The 12875-nt window shown below is 38.2% G+C and overlaps 1 protein-coding gene across 1 annotated transcript; it reads left to right on the top strand.

The window, feature by feature from the left end:
* Positions 1 to 817: 817 nt before the first annotated feature.
* LOC143019322 (uncharacterized) lies at positions 818 to 7799 on the top strand. Its single transcript, XM_076174960.1, has 2 exons — positions 818 to 1930; positions 7767 to 7799. Exons 1-2 carry the CDS (start codon positions 818 to 820, stop codon positions 7797 to 7799), a joined length of 1146 nt encoding a protein of 381 aa, XP_076031075.1.
* The last annotated feature ends 5076 nt before the right edge of the window (positions 7800 to 12875 follow it).

Raw genomic sequence — 12875 nt, 5'->3', positions numbered from 1 at the left:
CTGAAGTCCCAGGTGGAAGATAAGGAAGCCCTCCCAAAACTTCAAGCCGGATTTAGAAAAGGGAGAAGCATCACTGACCACATCGTGCGACTCTCCGAACATATACGTAGGGCCCAAAGACAGAGACGGATTCTACAGACGTGTTTTTTAGATATTGCCAAAGCTTTTGATACCGTCTGGCACGGTAAACTGCTATCTAAACTCAAGTCTATTGGAGTTTCGCCGGGACTGTACAAATTTGTGCAGTCCTTCCTTTCAGGTCGATCCATGGTTGTACGCTGGAAAGGACACCTCAGCCGATCGTCAACCATTGATATGGGAGTCCCCCAGGGCTCCGTAGTTGCCCCGCTCCTCTTCACATTGCTCCTTGGGGATGTAGGAAAAGGAGTGAGAAAGGACACTGTCGTCACAGCCTATGCTGATGACATAGCATTATGGAGGAAAGCTAGGCACCGGCGGCCCAAAAAGGATTCTGACCAGCACAAGTCAGAACTCCGTCTCTTTCAGAGACAGGTTGACCTGGTAATGACCCAACTGACCGACCTGGGCTTCATGCTCTCCGCATCAAAGACTGTTTACATGCCAGTCCACGGCATAGGTTACAACAGAGGAGACTACCCTGACTGGAATTATCACAGTGGACGGAACTCCCATATACCCAGCTAAGGCAGTTCGATATTTGGGGGTCATCTTCCAGAGAGACGGAAAATGGACTAGCCACATAAATCAGGTCATAATAAACGCTAGACGAGCCCTAAACATCGTCCGAGTCATCCGCCGAGAGCCCTGGGGTCAAAGGAGGGAAACACTGATATCCATGGTCAAGAGTCTGGTACGCTCCCGGCTCCTCTTCGGATCTCCTGCCATGCACGATCTTCCCCCGGGGGTAGTGTGTAGATTAGCCAGAGTGGAGTGCCAAGCGCTCCGCCTGGGTCTCGGTTTGCCAGCATCAGTTCCACATGAACAAGTGTATAATGAAGCAGGTGTTCTTCCTCTTTGGTATCAACTGAAGAAAAATGCCTGCAAGTACTTGTTCACCAGTGCTAAAGTTGCAAATTCTACGGATGAGGAACTCCGGGAGGATTGGTTGCCGGCCTCACAGACGACGCACATTCAAGGTCTGCCTGGCTCTGTCAAGGACCTCTGCATAAAAGCCGGGCTTCCTCCCGATGCGAGACAACTTGTTACCCAGTGTCAGGTGGATCTCTTCCACCCCTGGGTACTCAAACCACCAACAGTTGTCTCAGAAATTCCGGGATTGAGATGCCAAGACGGTCCGCATCTTCTCCTAGCACATGTGAGGGAGATGATAAGGACGGAGTACAAGGAGGACTTCCTTGTCTACACAGATGGCTCTGTGCTTGAGGATGGCCGCACAGGCGCAGGGATATTCTTGGAAAACACACAAGAGTCCATCTCCGTGAAGCTTCCCCCCACCTCCATCTTCTCGGCCGAATTAATCGCCATTCGGGAAGCCATTAAAATAGTTCTCGCTCTTCCCCATCCGCCAGCTTGTATCACCGTGCTCTCAGATTCAAGATCCAGCCTTAAGGCACTTCAGAGCTGTCAATGCGACTCGCAACCAGACATTTTGCAAGAAATACTGCACCTCACTGCTGAGGCCTCCAACAAAGATATTCAGATAAGATATCAATGGGTTCCCTCACATGTGGGGTTGCACGGTAATGAAAAGGCGGATGGGGCAGCCAAGAAGGGCGCCCTGGCGCCTGAAGAGGACATGATTTCCATCAAATTCACGGTCAGCGACGCCCTGCACAAGATCAACAGAGCCATCTGGGAGACCTGGAAGGCAGATTTCACCGCCACTGCCATCGCTCGGGGATGGCCGACAACAACCTGTCACGGAGGAAAACCCCCGACCTTCCCCTCTGTACCCCCTTATATGTTAGCCATGATATCCAGAATAAGGGTAAATCATTGGCGAACCAAATTTTTAAATCTCCTCTGTACCTGTGGCAGTGAACAGGTCTCTTTCAATCACTGCCTTTTCGTTTGCAGACAGTTCAGGGACCATTTTAAAGTTTTAAGAAATCTCTTCGGAGATCCCTCCACCGCCCTAGACCAATTGAGGGCAAACAGCACATCAGACGCCGGAAAATCCCAAATAATCCTGGCTGCCAGCCTAATCTGCTCTTCCCCCGTGGGAGGCCTACTATGACCCCCTCCAGCCGGGTCAAATATAACAAAATTCCGCACTCCGGTAAATAAATAGATATAAAATTAAATTAATAATAAATAAGATATTACGGCCATAGAAGAAATTAAAGACAGTCCTGAAATCGGCTAGCTCCGCAGGGACTAAAATATTAATTAAAAAAAAAAAAAATCAAACTATGTTCCTCTGAAGAAGCCACTCAGGCGAAACTAGTCAGGAATAAAAGTATTTCCCTCAGCCCGTGTTCCCTTACCTCCTATCCACATTCGTCACAATGTATACACAATAATAATAATAATAATAATGATAATAATAATAATAATAATGATAATAATAATAATAATAATAATAATAATAATAATAATAGTAATAATAATAATAATAATAATAATAATAATAATAATAATAATAATAATAATAATAATAATAATAATAATAATAACAATAATAATAATGATAATAATAATGATAATGATAATAATAATAATAGTAATGATAATAATAATAATAATAATAATAATAATAATAATAATAATAATAATAATGATAGTAATGATAATAATAATAATAATAATAATAATAATAATAATAATAATAATAATAATAATAATAATAATAATAATAATAATAATAATAATAATAATAATAATAATGATAATAATAATAATGATAATAATAATAATAATAATGATGATAATAATAATAATACTATTAATAATGATAATGATAATAATAATAATAATAATGATAATAATAATAATAATAATAATAATAATAATAATAATAATAATAATAATAATAATAATAATAATAATAATAATGATAATGATAATAATAATAATAATAATAATAATAATAATAATAATAATGATAATAATAATAATAACAACAATAATAATAATAATAATAATAATAATAATAATAATAATAATAATAATAATAATAATAATAATAATAATAATAATAATAATAATAATAATAATAATAATGATAATAATAATAATAATAAAAGAAAAAAAGAAAGAACGTAAGCGATATAGAAATAGTTTTTAAGTAAGGTTAGGTTAGGTAAGATTAGGTGAGGTTAGGTTAACCTAGGTTAGGTTAGGTTAAGTTAGGTTAGGTTAAATTAGGTTAGGTTAATTTAGGAATCGTCACCCTAGGATATCCCACCTGAAGAATTGTCACCCCAGAATAGCCCACCTGAAGAATTATCATCCTGTCGAAGTCTTAGGTGACAATTCTTAACCTAACCTTACCTAACATTAGCTAACCTTACCTAACCTAACCTAACTTAAATGGGGTGACGATTCTTCAGGTGTTTTTGGTTAGGGTGACAATTCTTCATGTAGGCTATCCTGGGGTGATGTTATCTTCAGGTGGACGTTCTGGAGTGACTTCGATAGGGTGATAATTCTTCAGGTGGGCTTGAGACGGCAGAGCGAGTCCGGATCATCTGGGAACTCCCCAGAATCGAAGAGAGAAGTCTTGATGGGGCCTGATGAAATCACTAACACCAATTGCCAAGCTGAACGGTGGTGGGAAGAGGGGTGGGGGTGGGGCTCTTGGTAAGAAAAAGTAGCGGGATGTGTCGCCAAATTAAATTTGAAAAAAAAAAAAAATCCCCGAAGTCCCCTATTAGGTTAGAATAGGTTAGAATCCTTCAGGTGAGTTGTTAGGTTAGGTTAGAATAAGATAGGTTAGATTATATAATGTTAAGCTACATTATGTAAGGTCATGTTATATTAGATTGGGTTCGGTTAGAATAGTAAAAATTAAGTTGAAGTTAGGTTGGGCTAGGTTAGGCATGGTTTAGGTTGGGTTAAGGTATTTCTGGTTACGTTAGGCTGAGTTAGGTTAGGACAGGTTATTTTAGGTTGGGTTGGGTTAGGTTAGGACAGGTTATTTTAGGTTGGGTTGGGTTAGGTTAGTGTGGGTTACGTTGGGATAGGTTGGGTTTGGTTAGATTAGGTTAGGTTATTTTGGGTTAGGTTGGGATAGGTTTGGTTAGGTTAGGGTGGGATAGGTGAGGTTTGGTTAAGTTAGGTTAAGTTAGATTAGGTTAAGTTAGGTTTGGTTAGGTTTAGGATAAGTTAGTTTAAGTTGGGTTAGGCTGGGATAGGTGAGGTTTGGTTAAATTAGGTTAAGTTAGATTAGGTTAAGTTAGGTTGGGTTAGGTTTAGGATAAGTTAGTTTAAGTTGGGTTAGGTTGGGATGGGTTAGATTAGATTAGGTTGAGTTAGGTTAGTTTGGGTTGGGTTAGGTTAGGTTATATTAGGCTATGGGATTGGCGAAATGTGAATTTAGTGAAACTGAATTTGGGAAAATGGGAATCATATGAAATTGGAGGAAAAAGGATTTTACTCGCTTAAACTTTTGATGACGGTGACCCCTCAGTGGTGGAGGTGGGGGAAGGGGGTTGGTGAATGAAACCCCCTGACTTCAGCCTGTCAAGTTGAAGAAATGAATAAAAATCTCCGTCTTGCAATGCTTGAATCGAATGCAACATTTGCAACATTATTTATACAAAAACATAAAAAGTTTAACATACCTGGTTGATTTTCAAGAAACTGGTTAAATCTACCACAAAGCCACATTGTTTTACACTTGCAAAGCTATATTTCTATACATTTTTCTTGCTAACACTAAATGGATTTGTTCATTTCTTGAGAAGTTCCCTCGTGTAGTAGTATATTAAGAATTGTGAGTTTTAGTTTGACCTGCAAAGCATTTTGTTTTTATATTAATTTATTTCTGTATCGATTTAGGCTGAGAATATGGCCTACAACTTTATATTGATTTCTCTCTTCCCCCCAAAAAACAGAAAGTTTAAGAACGTCTCATATCTCTGTTTTGAGAAGAATATGAAATGTGGCATAGGATTGCACATGTCTGCGAAAAAAATACTTTCTCCCCTACCCTCCCTTCCCTCCCCCTCCTGACGAAGGCGGCGACGGGGAGGATACGGTCGCTTGCGCATTGTTACGACGCAGAAGTATTGCACGCGTCGGGGTGGGAACGTGCGTCCGACTTCCCCTTGTGGGGAAGGAGAGGGAGGAAAAGAAAGGAAGAGGGAAGGTAGGGGGCGGGAACGTTTTCGTTAAGGGCTGGGTGGCTTATAACCCTTTGGCACTTGAAGACGTGTCTTATTTTATTCTGGTTGCCGGGCAGGCTGTTTAGTGATCCCTGTGGTACCCCTTTGATTTAATCCATCGCGTCAACTCCCACACTGGGTGGTAATTTTCTTTTCGTTACAGCTGTCACCAGGGTATTCTATTCAGCTGTGCGCGGGTGGGCCAGAGCTGAGAAGAGGCGGAAGGGAGGGGGGGAGGTAGGGGGGGAATAGTGACAGGAAGGTGAAGGAGAGGGAGAAGACGGAGAGGTTAAGGTGGGGAGAAGGTGGCGGATTCATGATGGGGGAGGGGGCCAGAGAAAGGAGGATTGGAAGGAAGAGGAACCTTTTGGGATGGGAGGAAGGTTATAGACAAATTAGGAGGGAGAAGAAGTGGGGGGAGGGGGAAATTAGCTTTGATAAACTCGAATTGTGTTTATATTTTTTGCAGTCAGCTGATTAAAGATAATCCAGGTTAGTCATATCTGTACTTTGTGTGTTTATTCTGTGTGCCGCCAGGTTTTTTTTTCAGCTGAGGGCAGACCCTCAGTGTGACTATAGGCTGCATGACTGATTGTTGGCGTGCACGACGCCAGAGGAAGTAGTCGGATCCCAGGTCACGGTGGGATGTAAGATCTAAATGATAGGAATTTATGCAAGACGATGTTGCCATGGGGGTCATCATCGCAATCGTCTAAGATAGGGATTGTGCACGCGCGCGCGCGGCTCGACAACGCAGTCGTAAGGCTCGCAACAGCTACCACAGCAGTCCGAGTTCGAATCCCGCCCAGGGCTGAAATAATTTCAATATCGCTGCGCTGCGAATGTTACTCCAACTCTAGTGGGCGGGAATTTGAGTGTGTGTGTGTATAATCTCACAGCATTATCCATAGATCGGTCATATATAAACTCTATTGGAAAGGTAGCGTGGTTAATAAGATATTTTGTTTCGTTGTCTATATATTTCCAACATAGCAATTTTTTAAACACTTCGGAGTAACGATCACAAAGGATTACAAAGGAAGAGCATGCCGACAGGAGACATTTTGGTCCATCACTAGGTCTAATGCGGAAAAAATAAATAAACGAGTAAATAAAGAAATAAATGAATAAAACAAATAAATAGATAATAATAAATAATAAACAAACAGAAAAACAATAATAATTTATGATAAAAGAGACATAAATAAATAACAAAAAACAAACAGATAGATAATGATAACTAAGTAAATAATAATAATCAATAAATAAATGCCAGGCATCACAGCATATTTCTTAGGCTCTTATCTAAATGAATTTTAAAATTTCGAACTGTACTACTGTATATTGCATTATATAGCTTGTTATGACAGATGGACTTTCAAAATCAAAAGATCACGCAATCAGTCCTAGAATCGAATTTGCCTTCCCTGAGGCTGAAATACACAACTTAGATGATTTGAGATCATCACCGATAATTACACCGAGATCCTTCTCACTTTTCACTTTTGTTAATGATTTTCCAAATAACTTGTAATCGTACTTATTGTTGTTTTTACCTATGAGCACAACCTTAAATTTACTTGTGTTAAATTTCATTTACCACTTTTCAGACCATTGCTGTAGTTTATCTAAATCTTCTTGAATAGATATAATTGGTTTAAGTGATCATTTGCCATTCCGCACAGTTTTGTATCATCGGCAATTTTGAAAACAATAGATTTCAGTCCGTGGCCTATATCATTTATAAATACTATGAAGAGAAGTAACTCAAGAACTGGAACTTTATTCGTAACATTTTTTCCATCTAGAAGTTTTGCCATTTAGAGCAACTCTGTTTACGATTGTTTAACCAATTAATACTCCGGCTTATTCCGTGTGAAATTAATCTAGCAAATAGTCTTTCGTGCGGGACAGTATCAAAATCCTTCTCAAAATCCAAATATATTAAATCTATATATATATATATATTTTTTTTTTTGTCATAATTTGATATTACCGTGTTGTAGAATTCGAGTAGGTTAGTCAGGCAGGAACGTTTCCGTCTGACTCCATACTGGCTGTCATTTGTTAAACAGTTACTTTCTAAATGGTGTTCGATAGCATCTCTAATGGTAATTTCCATAATTTTTCCTGCGATTGAATTTAAGCTTATAGGTCTGTAGTTCATTGGCTTCTTTTTGTTACTCTTTTTGAATATGGGGGTAACGTTAGCTAACTTCTATTTTCTTGGGACATCTTCGGATATGATTGATTTTTTAAAATAGTTTCTATCGGAACAACAATTTCGTTTTTCATTTCCTTTAAGAGTCTTGGATGCCTACCGAATGTAAACCGCACCCAGACACGTTCCTGTATCCCTTGGTCAACTCCCTAACTGCTCTTGATCAACTCCTTAACTCTATGACCCTTTCTTTGTTACTTCTCTTTCCTGTCTGTCTTCTGATTAAATAGGCTCAATGAAATATCAATTTCTATAATGTCTTCTATTCTTTCTAGTTCCTAACTGACTTTGTACCTTCTACATTGTAAACAAATGAGTTTATGATATTGAAAATACGACACTTTATTTCTGATTAGCTTATCTGACCTTTGTTATACTTAATAATTAATATTAGTCTAACTTCTGATTTTAGCATTCTGAGTTCTATATCTTCCGTATTTGTCTGCTACCATAGCTTATTACCATGTTGAGTGATTTGCTTAATGTGTCATATGTTCCGATGTGACTTGTTCTTCCACACTTTTCTTATCTCTAGGACCCATATTTCTGCGTGCAGGTTTCTCTGTTTTATCTTAAAACACAATTTAATGCAATACAATGCAATACAATACAATACAACACAATATTGCCTTGTAATGCTGCCGTTGCTGTCCTCAGCGACTTTTCAATCCTAGAATTTAATTCCTAATATTTTTTTTTTATAAAGACAGCAGCAAGAACATAAGACAATGACAACTTAATACTAATTACAATTTATGATGGCATCATAGCTAGTTACATAAGTAAATATTTTATATGTAAAGAACATATAGAAAGCATTCTTAACCTAATAGTACATGATACTGATGGTTGTACCGAAAGGAGAATGTTTAGGTAAGTGTGTTTCGATTTCTTAGATAGTGAGAGTGAGTTACGAAAGGTGTGGGGATATTCGGTTGTGAGGAAATAGGATCTTCCATTGCAGAAAGAACGGACTGGGTCGTTCCGTCTTTTCCGCTTTGAGACCACGATTAACTTTTTTTCAGGTGATCTAGATGCAATCTGGTGTCAAGACCATCATCTAAGATTTTAACTTTTACCTTATTGTTTGATACTGTGGTAACTCTGTATGGTCCATAAACTCAGACGACAGTTTGGAAGTAAGAGTGTGATTCAAAGAATATATAATGTCTCCTACAGCAATGTTACTTTCTCGTGTAGATTTATTGTGAAGACGAGCCATGTCTCTCTTGGATAGGGCAAGAGCATCCTGAATTCTCTTAAATTTTGAAATTTTGCAGTCTTAACTTTTACATAATTTTTAGAATTATGAATTGGACCTACATCTGAAGTAAGTAAATCGTATAGGAGTCTCTTGTATGAAATTATTATTACAAAATGTGGGGATTCCGATATAGACCTATTCATAGCATTGTTGGGGCAAGCTTGAACTATATGTTCATCCCAAGAGATATGAATGTCTGAGGCTAGATGTAGAACGCTGAGAATCGTACAAGTCTGACGTTCCACAAGTCCGTTTGAACTCGGGTGGTCAGTTACAATATAGAATTTTATTGTTAAATTCTGTTCCATTGTCAGGTGGTAGCACTTTGGGGGTTGTGAAGGGACAAATTACTTTGTCAAGAAGTGTCTGAGCCACATTCTTGGCTGATATGTCTGTCAGAGTGGTTAGGGATAATTTGAGAATGTCGATCGCTATAGTGTCAAAAGGTTTACTTGGGGGTGGGTAATTTAACATAGGAACATGGCAGTTAATATGACCTTCGTGAGATGCGCAAGAATAACATTTGTCTGTGTGAGTATAAATATCTTTCCTCATAGGAAGCCAAAAGTATTTGATTCCTACTTGAGCAAGGCAGTTGTCCCTACTAGGGTGTGCTGCTGTGATTGCATTATGAAGGAGATAGAGTACTTCAGGAATGAGTTCATCTGGTGCCACGATTTGATTTACCGGTCTTTTTGGCATGTGTTTGTTCTCAAATGTTGTCCGATGATACAAAATATCATCGAGAAGAGTGTACTTTTCTAAATTTGAAGGTAAGGTGTCGCTTTCTGTGGTGTCACCTGATTCGAGGAAATATATCACACGCCTCCATAGAGGATCGGACCGTTGGATTGCATAAAAGCGCTCGTAAGATTAACTGAGTATGACCATTCTTCGAGGTTGAGCATAAGGTTGCATTAAGGAATATACCATTTACATGACTTGATTCTGGCAGATAGACTTCATCAAATTCTGTACCTTTAAAGACACGAAGGTGTGCTTTCCAATAGTCATGAGGTAGTAGTCAAGGTTTTTGATATAACAGCAAATGTTATACTTGTACTTGTTGACATCACGCTTGAAATAGGGCAGAGGTAAGTTAGAATTCATCTAATAGGGGCAACAAGATGTCTCCTGAAAGGGAGATATCTACAGGTGCCAATTATATCTTTGTGCTACATTTAAAACATTTAGATCTACGCCATTTACGTGCACGCTTTATACATTGAGCACGAGGCTCATGGGAGGAAGAATGAATATCAATTAAAGGACTACAATCTACTGTAATGATTTACTATAATGATTGAGATCGCTCGGCCATTTAAACATTATCTTTACTTGATTGAATATTACCAATACTTGATTTAGAAGCAGGTTAATGGCAAGGCAGGGAAGAAATTGTTATCATATGTCATACCATTTTGTGAATGATAAATAGCAATGTCATGCTGTTTCATTCAGCAGGAAACTGAACATCAGTTATATACATCGTGATTGGAGTTGATGGACATAAGTCCTCAAAGCTTACTGTATGTCAAGTATGATCTTTCCAAGCACAGGAAAGTGAATACCATCCAGATCAGTGGGTTCCATGATAGTTACATGCTTTCTAACTGAGCGGACTTTGTTGAAACTGTTTACGGATGTGATGTTTACTGAGGGTTCTGTATCCATAAAAAGTGACATAAGGATGTCATCTGCATATGCTGAAACAAAAAGAGCATCTAACTGTTTATGAGTTTGAAAGTGTACAAACTGGGAGGGCAGGTGAGGTATCCTGTTGGATCTGAGCGTCTTGAACAGGTAGTCATAAAGGCGTACGTGGAGGAGAAGAAACTCTATCATAGTGAAACACACGGCAATGATCCATTGTGTGAAAGCGTTGACGGTGGTAATCACAAAAGTGAGGAGGTTTAGTTTATTTCCTCTTGAAATAGTGATTTGCCAAATGACCTGGCTGTGAGCAATAGTAACAGACCACTTTGTTACGTGAAGGCGAACGTTGTCGTGTACTGTACTATGGACGGTTCCTGGATAACTATCACGAACGTGAATTGTCTGTATTAACATTAGCTACAGTAAGGGGTTTGTGCGGCAATGGAACTGTCTGATTATAATTTTTTGCCGTTGTACTAGGGGATTCACTTAACTTAAGTGAGAAGTCTGTAAGCTTGTCTCTGTAATGAATTCTACATTTGCTGTTTTTGTGTGACTGGAATTCAAAATATGAGAATAGCGCAACTGCATTTCCACGTGAGATTTTTGGACCAGGTGTTTGTCTATCTGCAATCCAAGATGAATTCCTAAGTGATTCTCTAAGTCCACTTTTACGTGATGGTGCAACTTTAAGTGCCTTCTCTTTTTTAAGATACAAGCACCCGGACCTGGCTTCGCCAGGTGTGTTTGGCCTACGGCGTAGCTCGCTTTGCTTCGCTTCGCTTCGCTTGGCAATATTTCATAAAGATTCTCTTAGCAATATTTCGTAAAAATTCTCTTGGTAATATTTCGTAAAGATTCTCTTGTTAACATTTGTAAAGATTCTCTTGGCAATATTTCGTAAATATTTTCTCATTAATATTTCGTAAAGATTCTTTTGTCAGAATTCCGTAAAGATTCTCTTTTTCTTGTTAGCACCACTTTCTTTTTCCATGGTAATATTAGTGTTTCCGGTGATGACTCATTTCCGGGTTGGGCCTTGCGTAGGAGGTTGGAAGGTTTAGAGAGAAATATTTTTTCATGTTAGTGGAGTGGAGATTCTCTTGGCAATATTTCGTAAAGATTCTCTTAGCAATATTTCGTAAAGATTCTCTTGGTATTATTTCGTAAAGATTCTCTTGTTAACATTTGGTAAAGATTCTCTTGGCAATATTTCGTAAATATTTTCTCATTAATATTTAGTAAAGATTCTTTTGTCAGAATTCCGTAATTCCGTTTTTATGTATATAGATTCTCTTGGCAATATTTCGTAAAGATTCTCTTAGCGTTATTTCGTAAAGATTCTCTTGGTAATATTTCGTAAAGATTCTCTGAATCTGAGTAAGATGTGTCCCCGGGAGTTAGTGTTTCCGGTGATGACTCATTTCCGGAGTAGGAGGTTGGAAGGTTTAGAGAGAAATATTTTTTTATGTATATAGAAAGGCTTGAGACTGCACTACTCTTCATAAAGGAGAAAGTGTACCTGTTGTGATTTCTGCAAAGATTTCCTTCGATAATTCTACAAAGTCCTTGTACTTTCTTGTCTCGTCAAATGCATCGGACATAATAATATTTCACACTATTGTATAAAAATCTAGTTTACTTCTCAATATTCCTATCTTCTCCTTATCATCTTGAACTTTTCTCCTTATGATCTCATGGTCTATCTCCACTAGAAATGAAAAAAGGGTATATTTTCACCATTGAATTTGGGTAGACTATGTTTTTCTCTACTGTTATTAGATCGTAGGAGGGCATGGTGGATGATGAAGATGTTGGATTAGAACGGTTCTCTGTAGCCATTTTAGTGGGAACTGAAGATTGAAATGAATTTAAGTCGTCAATGCAGAGCTCCTAATAACTTCTAGTTCTACGCGGAGAAAACGAATTTCATTGATCCCTTTGGATGAGAAACTAAAGCTAGTACATATTTGTATATGGGCTTTAAGTAAGTAGATTTCACTGAACTGTTCACCGAAAGTTTGAAAGAAAAGTACACTTAAGTGTACTTAAATGCACAATTACACTTCGAATAGTAAGATTACCCACTAGAAAATCAGATCACTGTTCACATTGATTCATTGAAACACAAAATGTCACAAGAAGTCACTGTAAGCACACGAATTTTAAGAAAGGGACAACACAGCACAAAATGATATTGAATATAAAAGTCACTATAAAATAAAAATGAACACAAAGTTTATGAACGAAAATTACTGTATTGTTTACGTTCGTCGATCACTGTTTTTAACACTATATTGCAACTGAATGTCTTGGCAGAACATGTGACGAGGAAAGTTCGATCTGGCTGCACGCTGACATATGAAAAATTGAAGGGACCCTTACGAAGGAATCCTGATGTGCCAGCACACACGTCGAAAACGTGCATGTGTGGTGACGTCACTAATGTAGGTGGAGTTGTGAC

Source organism: Oratosquilla oratoria, chromosome 37 (assembly GCF_046742065.1).
Source record: "Oratosquilla oratoria isolate Oo_2021 chromosome 37, ASM4674206v1, whole genome shotgun sequence".
Taxonomy (NCBI): Eukaryota; Metazoa; Arthropoda; class Malacostraca; order Stomatopoda; family Squillidae; genus Oratosquilla; species Oratosquilla oratoria.
The sequence above is the reverse complement of the archived record's forward strand: the minus strand, read 5'-3'. Positions and strand labels throughout refer to the sequence as shown.

What these genes read in the sequence shown, in the direction of transcription:
- LOC143019322 (XM_076174960.1), top strand. Translation starts at nt 818, where the DNA reads ATGGTCAAGAGTCTGGTACGCTCCCGGCTCCTCTTCGGATCTCCTGCC. An exon ending in CCATGATATCCAGAATAAGG is followed by an intron (nt 1,931 to 7,766) that starts GTAAATCATTGG and finishes TATTCTTTCTAG; the next exon opens with TTCCTAACTGACTTTGTACC.